Here is a 14,299-nt window from a genome sequence, read left to right as displayed (position 1 = left end):
TGTTTGTTTGTTTGTTTGTTTGTTTGTTTGTTTGTTTGTTTGTTTGTTTGTTTGTTTGTTTGTTTGTTTGTTTGTTTGTTTGTTTGTTTGTTTTACTACTTACTATCTTCCATAAAATCGTTTGACACTGTGGGACTAAAAAAGATAATCTACCACTTCCCAAGAAACGGATTACATAGAGTTGAAAACTATATAACTCTGGGAAACTAGCTCCCTGTGCGTAATTGTGCGTAATTGCGCGTAATACGCACTCCTCCCAAACTTAGCCGTGAGTCAGGCAAATCAGCTGTTAAGGCGTCACGCACCAAAAAAAGTTAACCGCCGTTCAGAAAACATCGATTTTTTTCTTTTCCCGATATTGTTTGTTTTTTCAATTAAATTTTATCAGGCTGGAGAATTTCTTTTTCAGATAAAAGCACACTGTACGCTCTGTAAATGAAAATAATTTTATTTCAAGCAAGTGCTATTCAGTTCATTAGAACATCATGACAGGAAGCAGGAAAGAAAGGCTTGTACAAACTGCGAGTTCATTTTTTCTACTTTAGAAAAAAAAAACTACTTAAAGCTTGACTTGAATGCAGCTCAGTCCGCATAGAGTCCACAAAGACCGGCATTTAGTGTTCAGTGGAAGAGCATTCACTTCTTGGCAACAGACCTGGTCTTGGAGACTCTGCGTTTGGTCTTCTTTGGGCTCTTTGGCTTCTTGGGCTTCTTGGCCGCAGCGGGTCTCTTGGCTTTCTTCGGGCTCTTTGACTTTCTCCTTTTCTTGGGGGACTTCTTGGCTGCAGGAGTGGCTCCTGCTGCTGCTGCTGTTTTCTTGACGCTGGCCCGCTTGACCTTTTTCGCCTTTGGCTTCTTCTTTCTCACCACCTTCCTCTTCCTAGGTGTGGGGGGCTTTTTGTTGAGCTTGAAAGAGCCCGAAGCCCCGCTGCCCTTGGTCTGGACCAGAGACTTTTTGGTCACCAAGCGCTTCACGGCGATGAGAATCCTGGCATTGTTTTTCACCACATCATATCCACCGGCCTTCAGAGCCTTCTTCAGGGCTACCAGAGACACACCGCCACGCTGTGTGGATGTGGACAGAGCCTTCAGTATCAAGTCTGACACAGTCAGGCCAGTTTTCTTCCTCGGTGACTTTGCTCTCTTTTTAGGAGATTTGGCCGGAGCTGGCGAAGTCAAAGCAATCGCAGCAGAAGACATTGTAACAGCTGTGATACCGAGATGAAGTCAGTGAGGGCCACAGACAGAATCAGTAGAGAGTGATATCTCTGCTTGCCCTCTTGGCTGGTTGAGGCTTTATAAAACCCCAATGAGAACCGTGTAGAGTCAGGCCCACTGCCACAGTGCGCCTCTTCTCCTCCTCCGACACTTGATCAAATTTGTGTTTTCTTCAACTGGATAATTCTTTAAAATTCCAACGTTAATTGTCATACAACTATATAAAAGTCACTTCACAGCAATCAGGGAAATGTGAACTGTCTGTCTGTGTGTTTTTATTCAGCATGCGTTCAAATATATTAGCACCTGTTGAGCGATTAGAAGCTGACAAACGAAGAATGCAATGTGGGAATCGTGCTTTTAACATTTTGACTATGTTATATTTCCCAAATAAGTAAGAAAAAAGTTTTACAATTAAATAAGCTCTAACATAGCGACGTGTCTAGTACACCGAGCCCAAAATTTAGTTTTATTTCCACCGTTATTGTGAAATATTTTCACCTAAAAAAGACTCAAGAAACACACCTCCCTCGATTCTATTTCGAGGTAACCACAGAGAGACTTCTAACGATAAATATTCAACTGTACAACTCAAAGCAAGGGCGGTCTTTGAGTTGGGGATGATGTGTTAAAGTATAATTAACAGAAAATTTTGTTTGATATGAATATATGTAACATGAAAGTGAAATTAAGGCTATACATTGTGTATTCCCTGTGTGGAGATGGACCAAAGCCAGAGCAGTTATCAGCCTGTGAGGAGGGGCAGCCCAAGAAACGAATTTCTGATTAATTTCCCGGGCTTTCTTTTTAACGAGACACTTTGTGGAATGACTCCAGTGGGGTGCTTGTACTTAAATATAAATTTAAATTAATTTGAATTTAGATCATTTCTTATTTAGGCATCAATTAACTTTTATGAGGAACTGCTGCGTAAAAATTGTGCAAAAATAACTTCACTTATGAGATTATAACAGTTCTGCGCATATAAATGCAAAAACATGAATCATGTTTCATTACACTGCACTTAAATGTCCTCGGGTCAGTTTTCCTCAGCCTGTGTTGGTTTTGGTAAAACAGCACAGCACACATGAATGTACAAAAACCATCCTTTACTTGCGCATCTGTGAAACCAAAACAAACTTCAGGCACCCTGACGCGCTTTACACGGCTTAGCTGTTTGACCTTTTAATGATAAACCATCGGTTTTATTGGGTTTTACAGGATTGTTACAAACCCGTGGGGGACAGGGGGGTTGTGATATTTGTTTACAAAAACACGCAATAAAATCTGCCACAGGTGGAGCCAAACAGCGGGAAAATAAACCAGAAAAAACTAAATCGTGTAGTCCAACATTGGAGTCTTTGTTTTATATTAATTTTATATTATTTTTATATCAGTTTTAAAATGAATGCAATTATCAGACATACTTCTGGGAATGTTTTAATATTACAGTCTTAGTGCAATCCATCAAAAACGTCTCCAGTGAAAGAGGGATGTGTTTCTCTCTTCTTCGTGGTTTCTCGCGCTACTTTTGTTTGTTTTCTTATTATTAATGTGAGATAAGATATGTACTTGTGTGTGCGTGCGCGCGAGGGAAAAGATTGGCAAACGTTTCCGTGCCTTCTGTAGTGCGCTGATAGCGCCTCCTCACAAACACTGGAGTTTTGTTTGGCTGGAGTGCAGTTCTGATGGAGACCTGTAGGTGGTGAGAGTGTTGTCACGGGAGACCAGCTTGAAGTGCCCACTGAAAGCCTCAGATGTGTAGTTTTTGTTTCCATTTCTCGCGTGTGGAAGCTTTTAATCGTGGGCTTGTATGCAGAGCAGGATGATGCAGGTATACTGCAGCACGTCTGATAAGGCTGCAATAAACTCTTGGAATTTGGACCCAGAGTGGGAGAAACTCCCTGGCAGATGCTGGACTTTCATCCTCTTTAACAACAAAGCTTTGACTGATTTTGCAGTTGTTGGTCATCTTGGCCTCATTATCAATACAAAACCTTTACTTCTATAGGCAAAGAGACCTACTCCGAGGCTTCTACGTGTTCCTCTGAATAGCGTGCAGCCGTGGTTTAAGAGTTATAACCCACGTCACAGTCGGAAGAGCAACTGAATATTTCTGCCGCTCCCGCATTCATTTAAATGAGTGTCAATTGCTTTAATCTAAATGTGTCAGTTGCTTTAATCTCTTGCAGTGATACAGAACTGAGCGCATAAAGGTCAAACGAAGCCTTCTGCTGAACTACTCTGAATAAAACAATTGTTTTTGTGGCTGCAAATTGTCTGTGTTGTGGTTTTCTCTTTCTATAACTCCCATCCACATAACCTTTTGACTCAATCCGAAAGAATAGCTGCCTATTGTCCTCAGAGTTACTGCAAAAAGAGTCACTACTTAAGCATGCTTCACACGACTAAAATACATATTTTTTCTGTTATTAATAACAATAAAAAAAAGAAATGTGACCCCCCCCTATTATCTCACATACTTAGACAATGAAGGACAATGAATCTTGTGCTGTATTTCACAACCAATGACTGTATAATTGATGCCAACATTAAATTACATTACTGGAGCACATCGGTGGGATTAAAACCAATATGCAAATTTGAGACATAACCTTCAAAAAAATGTATGCTTAAACACACCTTCCTCATGCAGTGATATGAAAAGCATGCTGCTTATGTGCACTCTTCTTTGCCTCGAGCATTGGAAGTTCCATCCTTTGTGTATTTGTTTTTATTTTTATTTTTCTACTGGCTGTCACAAACTGCAAATAGGTAATTTTATTTTCTACAAATTTATAAGATCTTTGGCTTTATAATGGAACTTAACTGAACTGCATGTTGAATTAAAGGGGGAAATGAATAAAAATACATTTTTAAATGCCAAAGGCATTTAAAAGTAGAATCCTTTCTACGCAAAATTATGTTAAAATCCTTTAACCAAAATAAAACGCGTGTGATATCAAGCAGCTTGATAGAGTCTCGGGCTTCCTCGTGTGAGACTGATGTATGACGTGATGCACGGGTTGGAGTGGGAGGGGGAGCTGCAGGATCTGCTGTGTAGCTTTGCTCTCCTCCCATCATCATGTGACCAGGTGATCAGTCGGTACAGTCAGAACACAACGGAAACTTGTGACCAAAGCGGGCGGGCAGCTGGAGAAACTCGGCGTACATAAAAAGCGACATAAAAAGCTGGACATTCGGTCTTTTTCTTTCTCTCCTCCACCATCCACTGAGACGCCATGGACTGCGGAGTCGCCAAGATCTTCCTCCTGTTTATCAGCTTGATATTTTGGGTGAGTCGCTGTGTAATTCTGTCGTTCGTCCACCTGCAGAGATTTTATTTCCTACTGACGACGGTCTGTGATGCGGAAAGGGAAAAAATAAATATGTGGGGGCTTTTCTATTTGTGTTTCTCAAAACAAAACAAAAAAACTGCTGCTATTTGTTTTCTCTTTACTCCTCCTGTGTGAGTTGTGCTGTTTGGGGTGGAAACAAATCAGTATTATGGTTTGATAAAGATCCCAGTAGTCAGCCCCCCGCCCTCCTTTTTTATTCTAGCACAGTCGCAGCATTACAGAGCACTTCCTCATTTCACCCCACCTACCCTTTAATAGACTTCTAACGTATGTAGCTCTGAAATAAAAAGGCCTGGGAAATTTTCATGAGCTCACTGACCTGCCTGACTCTGCTCTTATTTTTCCGGCCATTCACTCCCTCGTGCAGTCATGTCTGTCTTTGTGTCGGAGTACTTTCAGTTGTGTGCTGCTCGTTAATGTTGACTTAATAAACCCAAGCTTCTCCGCCTGTGTCCTCTTCAGTGACCTTACGAAGGCTTTTGAAAGGAGTGGGTAAATTTCCCAGCCTGTCCCTTCCGTGGTTAATGTGTGTGTCTAATTGGATAACTGTAAGACAGAAACAGCTGTGTGTGTGATTATTTACCAGAGACAACATGGACGTGCTTTAATTTGAGTATTCAAATCCTTTTTTCCTCTCCTCTCCACTTCCTAGTTTTCCTATCTTCTGTTCCAGCCTGTATACTTTCTCTTTCTATGCCACACTTACCATCTTACATCCAGCAGCCTTGGGTTGGATTACCAAGCCTCTTTGAATCAAATGAAGGTGTTATTGCATTTCTCTGACCTTCACTTTATTTCAGTAATGTTCACTCCCTCCCAGCATGTGAGCATTACAGACAACAAATGACTCCATATTTTAAAACACCTCTGCTTTTTTTTTTTTTTTTTTTTTTTTTTTTGCTTTTTTGCTTTTTTTTTTCTCCTTTGTTGCACAGCTCAGATGTGGAGTTAGTCAAACCTGCTGAGATTGTTTAGCCAACAAACAGCATTCCTGTGTTTGAGCTTCAGGCTGAATGTGCAAGTTTGACATTTTTTTTGGGTTTTTTTTGGTTGCTGATTTATCAGAGCAAGAGCCCTGATTAGACATGAGTTGATGAAGAAATCACGTATCCGGTTGAATTAACTATTGACCTTCATGATATACCCAGCAATTTGATAAATTAAGGAGTTTCAGCTTTCTGTGGGAAAGTGAACATTTTTTAAATGATAAACAGCCAGTTTCATTCTGGGGGATTGTTTAAAGAAAATCATTCAAAAGATTGAACTGAACTATGACCCACAGTGATAAACATTACACAGATCCTCACACGTGTTTTAAACAGTTGCTGATATTTCATGGTTAGATTTAGTGAACATGTTCATAGTTTGCTTTTATAAAACAGGATTTCTGCTGCTTCACAGCAATAAAGTTCATGTATCTGATTTAAGGAAACGATAAGTTAAATGGTTCCTGGTTCACAAAATTTACAGTAAGTCTTGTCTTTTCCTGGAATCAGATTGAAGCTGGACCTTCAGAGAACCCCTCATGGCCTCAGAGCTAGTTACATTCCAGAGAGGTTGCGTTTTACGTTGTGTAAGCCTCTTTGTGCTGCTTCTGAGCCCCAGGATCTGAGATTCTGGAGGGATTAGGGGGTGAGCACTGGATGGGCGGTGGGGGGGGGCACAGCGTAACAAACCCACAGGGTTCCCGTGACCGTGAAGTGATCAAGAAAAGTGAGTCATGGGGCTGAGCCACAAAGTGAATTGTTAGGATGCGCTAGGCACAAGCAACCAATGTATAAGTTGCTTAACTATGAGGGGAAGTAAAACTGAAAATTGCATGAATGACTTGCCTCAGGGAAACTTTGTGTGTGAGACTTTCCGTCTGCTACAGAAATGAAAACGTTGCTGGTTAACACCTCTGTTCCTGTGTTCTGACTGACATCACCAACGTATGAAGAAAGAATCTTTCATAGACTAGATACAAAAATGTTAGCTTATTAGTTAATGAAGCCTTTTTTAAATATCTTTTTTTTTCATTGCTACAGTAGATTTTTTTTATTTATTTATTTATTTTTTTATTTCATTTCAGTGTGAAGAATCAGTGTGATTCTTTTTTTTTCCCCCTTTGTGCATAGGGAGTTCATGCCTAAAAACAAACTTGGCCCTCATACCTGCGGTCATATGACTGGTGATCTCACTACTAAAGCATGACTAGCAGAAAGGTCGTGATGGCAGTGTGACTTAACGCCAGACATGCATCAAAGTTCAATGGGGCAGACTATCAGTGACTCTCACAGAGTATGTTAATCACATGAGAGCCAGTAGGACAGAAAAATAAGAACAAACATCTTTGTGCTCAGTTTTAACACAAAGTTTTAAAATCAATACAAAAAATAGAACTAAAACAAATAATTGATTTTAACAGTTATAGGTTTGGCCAGTGTAACATGTCAGAAACAGAAGTGTTGTAGAGGAGGAAGTATGATGCAGTGTGTCTGGTTTTAATGTTGTGTTGACAAAGCAAGGAGCATGTGACTGACTCGAATTTTAACAGTGTAAGCTTTTAAAAACCGGTTGCAGTCTGGTTTCTAGCAACTTCATGTCTAGAACGTCAGTTTCTTCATGAAATCGTCAGAATGACTTGTGAAGGTGCAGATGATTTAGCCTCTATTGTAACCTGTGTTTATTTATAGTGGAATCTTTTTTTGTTCTGTCCCCATTTCCTTCAGGCTGCAGGAGCAGGACTGGCCTATGTCGGTCACTACGTGATCAAGTCCTTCGGCAGCTTTGACAGTCTGATTCAAAATAAGTCAACTCTAATCCCAGCAGCCATTATCATCGGAATCAGTGCGGTGATGTTCTTTGTTGGGATCGTGGGATGCTGCTCAACCCTCCGCGAGTCCAAATGTGGCCTCAGCTTTGTAAGTGTGTGTGAGGGAATTAGGACAAGAGGAGATTTGTGCCTTAATCATATTCCCAATTCCTTAATGCTTATATGCTCATCTGAAGGTAGAAGCCCAAGAGCAAACCCTTATCACCTCAGCTATGAAGTTACTTACCATCCTTTCTGTTACATTTATGTTTGTTTCTGTTGATCTTTCGCTCTGTTTTAGGATCCAAATTTACATCTCATTTCTTTTTTCCATTCATTTTAGTTCTTTCTGATCATCATGTTGATCTTTGCAGCTGAAGTGACTGCTTTGGTGTTTAGCTTCATCTACCGCAGCAAGGTGAGTCACGGACGCTTCAGGTGTTCTAAATAATCCTAGAATATTAATCTGTGTTTAGTTGTTTATTTTAAGTAACAGTAGGGAAAATATACTTGTCGTAGCTCACGGTTAACTTACATGACTGCTTACATTTGGGGGGGATTTGTTTCTCAACAGATCAATGGACAGCTTGAGAGCCCCATAAGAGACTCTCTTTCCAAGTATAATGGGGAGAAGAACTCTGACACCGAAGCAGTGGACAGCATGCAGACTTTGGTTAGTGTATTTTCCACTTTGATAATAGATTTGTTTTCTTGATTCTATTTTCATTCTCCATTGTCTCTTTTGCTGTTGTGTGCATTCTCTCTCTTACATGGTTTCACTTCCTCTTCGCCCTCCAATTTTGTCTTCAGAAGACAACAATAAAAATGAAGTTCATAGGAAGTTGTTGCACTTTACAGCTTCATGACCTACATGCACCACTTTTACTTCTCCTGTGTCTGTCAAACGTAACTGTGGGAAACTGATAACTGGATTAGAAGAAGAAACCGATCCAGTGTGTACAAAACTTGAAACACTGCAACACAGCCGCAGTACCATATTTCCCTTAGCTCAACTTCTTGTAGGACCTTTATCTTTACCTGTACCTTTATCATAGTTTCCGTTTGCACATGACCCTTTTCTCTTTGACTTTTTGCAGTTAAAGTGCTGCGGTGTCAAGAATTACACCGACTGGACCAACACCACCTATTTTTCTACAAACAAAACGCTGCCTTTGTCGTGCTGTAAAAACTCCTCATCGCCACAGTGCAATGGCAAACTGGAAGAATGGCAGCAGTTTAACACTGAGGTGAATCACACTTGAGTCACACGTGTTTCTCTTTCAGAAACTGGACTGTACGATGTTTACTCTGACTGCGTGTTCACCTGCAGTTTGGATACTTCTGTCATTCAGTCTGATTTTTTATTTTTTATTTTTTTTAATGATTAAAAAAAATGTTATTATGATAGTTTTTAAGTCTGCAAAAACTCCCAGCAGTAAAGGCAACAAAAAAGGAGCTAAAGTCAAGTAAATACCTTTGATGTGCATGTACTGTATGTATACTCACAACGATTGTGTATGTGTTTTTAGGGTTGTGAGCCCAAGCTGGAGAAGTTCATACAGGACGTTCTGACCTACGCCATGCTGGTCGTTGTTGCTTTTGCCATCATCAAGGTAAGACCAAGCTTAAATGTGGTTTGGCAGGTAAATGAGGATATGTCATTGACCTGCGTCTTTCAAACTCTGAAGTGCATGGATTTGTTAACTTAGCACTTGTGTGATCATTTTGTCTTCTATGTGAAGAAAAAAAATGAATTGTTAAAGAAATTGTAAAAAAAAAACAAATTTCCTGCAAGCATGTCTGTATTATTGTAGGGTGTTACATAATTCAATTTTATATATAAATATATATTTCAAGGGTTTTTTCACTCAGGAAGCCAAACTTTGTGATAGGTTTGTAAGATAAAAAATTTCATCCCCCTTATTAGTCGGTTCATGTAACCTAAACAGAAAACGTATTTTAATTGGGTCTCTGATTTTTATTTTTTCCTTTTCCAGTTTTTTGGGATGGTGAGCGTGTGTGCGATAACCTGTAAAAGCCGAAGGAATGGTTACGAACCCCTCTACGCTTGAAACAGTTCCCGCAACCTCCCACTGTACCTCCTCCTCCTCCTCATTTAGCTCCACTGGGATTTCTGAGTGCTTGCTCTACATTGCACAGAAGCATCTGTTCGTTGTGCTCTTCTAGTTCTATTTAAGTAATTACATGACGATCATTGTCTGGGCCTTAATGGGGTCATACCGGAACATTCCTGCACGAAAGAAATCTTGGTGAATCTTTTTGGTTAATGTGAACGCAGCTCTTTATTCGTAGTTTTTGTTTTTGTTTTCCAGCTATGGTTTGGATTTTTTTTTTTTTCTCTCCTTCATTTCTTTGGTATCGTTTTCAAAATAGTTTAAATAATCATAAATGTTGTTCGCAGCTCGATTGTGCTTCCAGCGCAGGCCATCGTCATAGCTGCCATTTCATCAAAGGGGAAAAAAAGAGAACGAATACTAACATTTACTCATGTGCTTGTAAATCCTGCTGGGCCCTTCCTGCCCTGCTGCATCTTGTAGATACTCATTAAGAGGAAATTACGCTTTGCATTTCCACTGTACTTTAATGAATGAGCTCTGTCCTTGTTTTAAGCTGTATGTGATCGTAAACAAAAAGACAGCAGTTATATGCCTTATCTAGGACAGCAGAGTTTATAACCACCTGCACGAATGAATACATGCAACACTTTATGGTCAGTTAACTCTGGTAAATTGAGTTGTAGTTCCACTTTGACTTTTACTGTGTTTATTATATTTCTAAATTAAAAAAGGTGAATATCTCACAAGCGTGTGGTGTGGTTGTGTCACTTTCTTTTTTTCCTTTGAATGTTGCAAATAAGTTGACAATGATTTTTATAGAAATGGCAAGCATCGCATTTCTTGTTTCTGTTGCTGTTGTTCTGAACTGAGGGCAGAGGGAGCAGTTGTCTACTCCTGTGGCCACTTTAGTGCCTTCTAGCTTTACTATTCACTGCTGCATGGTGTTCAGAGCATCCTATTAAACGTGACCCAAAGCATTTATCTGTTACCTCCTGACTCTGCTGATAAAGAGGCCCCTCAGTGTGGCACATACAGAAGATAGGAGTATTTATATTGCATAAGCAAAGTTAGTGTTCGAAGAGATAAATAATACAGACTCCTGTCCAGGAGATCATTATTCAATCAATGTGCAAGAGGAAACTGATATAGCAGTCACTGATGAAGCTGTAGATAAAACTATTTTCAACCATTTAATCTCAAATGATCCCTGTACTACGTTTTTTGAAATTAATGACACATTCAAGCTGTTCACACTTCAATCCTCATTTGTTTCCCTATTTGTTCCTTCAATTTTTCAGTTTGCAGCTGTGACATTTGATAATGCATAGTCATGTTGGATGCTGTGTATTTAGTTGCAATAACATATAAAATCCTGTATATGGTGCTAGAGAACCTTTTATCTGAGTTTAAAGTTTAAACCATCAGCAGTAGCTGTGACGGGGACCTCAAACCATTGACTTCTGTGGAAGATAGTTCATAATTTGTCAGTAATTACTTGAAAGGTAAGATGTGATGGTTTAGAGCCTAAAGAGACATCTGAATTTTTTTTTATTTTATTTTTTTATTTTTTTAAAACCGTTACATTTACACTCAAATCTCACATCTCTGATCAAGTTTAGTTGCTCTTCGTCTGCCTGGGATCTTTCCGTGGTTGCTGCTGTATTAATGACATCGACTGATGTAACTGACCCTGCTGCTGCGTGTCATTCTGGGTCCCTCTCATATCTCCTGGCTGCATATCTTATGCCGTGCACATCCCCACTGCCCCAGGCTGTGTTGACATTTAGACAGGCTGTTCCTTTTCAGAGAGAACTTGGCACGCACACTCCTAGATAACCTTGTCAGCTCCGAGACTTGCCTGTTCCTCAAACTGCTTTTTTCTCCTCTCTCTCTTTCGCTTTCATGGCAGTTTCTTCTTGTGTGTTTGTGCCATTTCCCTAGCCTCACCTTCTTCTTTCTTGTCATACATTTTTGTTTACTCTCATTCTTTTTCTTTTTGTTGACATTTAAAAGTGTATTTGCATCTCTATCTGACACCTGGAGCACCCATCTGTTTTCTGTTCTGTCTTCTTGTTTTTCTGAACTTCTCTCACGAGTGTTAACCCTTATCATATCAGCTGGTGCAGCAACGAAGATAGTGCTCTTTCTCACTCACTCTTGCTGAATACTGCGAATAATACCAATCGTTCTCAACACAGCAGCTGTCTATAAAAAGTAGGTCAGTTAATTAAAATCATGAACTAAAAAGGTGTTAATTTGAATTAAGCACTTGCTTAACTATATTAAGCAAGTCTATTTAGAAGTTGTGTCTAATCAGTACATAAAATGCATATTAGAATAAAGCTCCTGTGTGAAAACAGTGTTATACTCTTGTTTATACAAATCCAGTTTCCAAAAAGTTTAGGAGGCTGTGTAAAATGTAAATAAAAACAGAACCCAATGATTTGGAAATCTGATGAACGCATGTTTTATTATAGAACAGAGAAAACACACTCTTTCTATTTCATGCAAATTATTAGCTCATTTTGAATTTTATTGCAGCAGAAGGCTGCGAAAGGCTTTTTAGGGGGTACTAAAAAGAAACAACTGGAGGAATATTTTCCAACAAATTAGGTTAATTGGGAACAGGTCAGTAACGTGATTGGGTATAAAAAGAGCATCTCAGAGATGCAGAGTTTCTCAGAAGTAGAGTTGGGCAGATGTTCACCAATCTGTAAAAAAAACTACAGATTGGTGACAAATCTACAAATTTTGCAACAATATTCCTCAGTGTTAAAATGCAAAGACTTTGAATATCTCATCTACAGTAAATAATAACATCAAAGGATTCAGAGAATATGGAGAAATTTCTGTGCACAAGGGACAAAAATCAATATTGGATTGGATTGGGGCCCTCGGGCAGCGCTGCATTTAAAACAAGTACGATTCTGTCATGGAAATCGATGTAGGGGCTCAGGAACACTTCCAGAAATCACTGCTATAAACACGGTTCATCGTGCCATTCTCAAATGCAAGTTAAAGCTCTATCGTGCAAGGAAGAAGCCAAATATGAACATAATCCAGAAACGCAGATGGAAAAATGTTATGCGGACAGACAAATCAAAATTTGAAAATCATTTTGGAAAACATGGACGTTGCATTCTGTGGGCTAAGGAAGAGAGGGACCAAATGTGACAAAAAACTGTTGAGCAGCAAGAATCGGTTTTTTTCAGCTTAAACATCTGACATGTTTTCTGTGTTCTGTTAAAAATGAAATATTATATTTATATTTTACACAGACCAAACACCTTTTTTTTTTTTTAGGAATCCCGTTTGCATACTGGAGGAAAACACTAGGTTTGTTTGTTGTTTTATGACAGTATCGTGTTCACTTTGAAGATAAAAAGAACCAACCAGAGAGCGATGAATTCATGAGGTTGTGAGTCACTTGTGTGGATAATTTATTACCGTGGCATTTTCTGTTGTCTTACGTGGACACCTCCAGATGTGGCCCCTTTCTCGCTCTCTCACACGCTTTCCAATTTGGGCCATCAACTCACAGGAAGAAATTCCTCACAACCCAAGCGCACATGCCAAATGTCATCACAAGAAGATTTCTGCCTGCCCTCTAATTTATTTATTTCCTTTCCTACTTAGAGAGGGATCTTTGCTTTTATTTATTTATTTATTTTGACAGGAGCTAACCTGAGGAGGGCGCACATACAGTGCTGCTGCTCACTTCCTGCAGGAAGATGGACAAAAAGTTCAGAAGGACTGTTTTTCTGCCTCTTTGAAAAGATTTGAGGACACTTACCTGAAGAATTCCTTCATGATGTGTGCAGCTATTCAGCTACTAAGTGTCTTTTCTGGATTTGTTTCATAACTGCTGCCTTTGTCAGCTTTACCATCAAAGGTTTAACAAAGAACATGCCTTGAAGTGTATCACATGGTGGATTAGGGGGATGTTTGCTTTCTTATAGGTACAACAGGGGAAAAAAGGTGGGATTTGTCGCCTTTTTATTAAAAAGTTATACAAACAAATTGTAGTAGAGTTGTAGTAGTGTCAAGGTTTATTTGATTTTCCAACCTTTCACCATCCTTTGAGACCAAATATTAAATATGCATTGTCAGGACCAAGAGCAGGTGCTACTGACAGCAAGTATGCCCACTACTGTTTATGTGTGCTTCTCTACATATTCATCCACAACAGACGCTGTGATGTCTCCATTTGTTCTACGCCATCACTGTTAATTAGAGAGGGAAGCAAGAGAAGAGGCCCAGACACACAGGACAGAGAACAGAGGCTGAAATAGACCACATGAGGAGCAGCAGGTCACAGCTCTGTCCATATTACCTATAATTGTGTATCTTCACAGCATGCATTGTTGAAGGAGATATCCGTATCTTCTAGCTCCTTTTTTTTATATTCCTTTGCCCTTTTTCTCATTATTCCATCGTCTCCTCCTTTCATTTATTTATTTATTTATTTACCTCATTTCCTTTACACCCAGCTTATGTTGCTCAACAAAGAATCTGATTTGCCGCAGAACAGAAATGCAGAATGAATTTTAAAAATATATCCCCAAACAAAGGGTTATTTTTGTCCATCTTTTCTATATCAGTATTTTTTAATTTTTGTCATTTAAGTTTGTTGCAGAAAATATTCACAGGAAAAACAAAATCTGCAGACAGATGTGTTTTTGAAATGTCTGGTCACCAGTTGCATAACATAGCAAAAGGTGTCCATCTCTGTTTTACATTTACAAGGATTCAATGGACTAGAAACAGGCTTTTAAACAAAGGGGTGGTGCAGTGGTACTGTTGCCTCACAGCAAGAAGGTTATACTGAGTCACCTCCACCACCTATGTGG

The 14,299-nt window shown here is 39.4% G+C and overlaps 2 protein-coding genes across 2 annotated transcripts; one reads left to right on the top strand and one right to left on the bottom strand.

Moving 5' to 3' along the window:
- Positions 1 to 432: 432 nt before the first annotated feature.
- LOC102312874 (protamine-like protein) lies at positions 433 to 1,289 on the bottom strand. The gene has a single exon (XM_005916132.2). It carries the CDS (start codon positions 1,198 to 1,200, stop codon positions 637 to 639), a length of 564 nt encoding a protein of 187 aa, XP_005916194.1. The 5' UTR covers positions 1,201 to 1,289; the 3' UTR covers positions 433 to 636.
- Positions 1,290 to 4,307: 3,018 nt separating this feature from the next.
- On the top strand, positions 4,308 to 10,192 carry tspan36 (tetraspanin 36). The gene is made up of 7 exons (XM_005916131.3): positions 4,308 to 4,514; positions 7,289 to 7,480; positions 7,715 to 7,789; positions 7,946 to 8,044; positions 8,469 to 8,618; positions 8,901 to 8,984; positions 9,369 to 10,192. The coding sequence occupies exons 1-7, from the start codon at positions 4,461 to 4,463 to the stop codon at positions 9,441 to 9,443; spliced, it is 729 nt and encodes a 242-aa protein (XP_005916193.1). The 5' UTR covers positions 4,308 to 4,460; the 3' UTR covers positions 9,444 to 10,192.
- The last annotated feature ends 4,107 nt before the right edge of the window (positions 10,193 to 14,299 follow it).

Source organism: Haplochromis burtoni, unplaced genomic scaffold, assembly GCF_018398535.1.
Source record: "Haplochromis burtoni strain Fernald_Lab_line unplaced genomic scaffold, NCSU_Asbu1 Contig_18, whole genome shotgun sequence".
NCBI classification, from domain to species: Eukaryota; Metazoa; Chordata; class Actinopteri; order Cichliformes; family Cichlidae; genus Haplochromis; species Haplochromis burtoni.
This window is presented reverse-complemented; position numbering and strand designations above follow the sequence as displayed.

What these genes read in the sequence shown, in the direction of transcription:
- LOC102312874 (XM_005916132.2), bottom strand. Translation starts at nt 1,200, where the DNA reads ATGTCTTCTGCTGCGATTGCTTTGACTTCGCCAGCTCCGGCCAAATCT.
- tspan36 (XM_005916131.3), top strand. Translation starts at nt 4,461, where the DNA reads ATGGACTGCGGAGTCGCCAAGATCTTCCTCCTGTTTATCAGCTTGATA. An exon ending in GCTTCATCTACCGCAGCAAG is followed by an intron (nt 7,790 to 7,945) that starts GTGAGTCACGGA and finishes GTTTCTCAACAG; the next exon opens with ATCAATGGACAGCTTGAGAG. An exon ending in TTGCTTTTGCCATCATCAAG is followed by an intron (nt 8,985 to 9,368) that starts GTAAGACCAAGC and finishes TTCCTTTTCCAG; the next exon opens with TTTTTTGGGATGGTGAGCGT.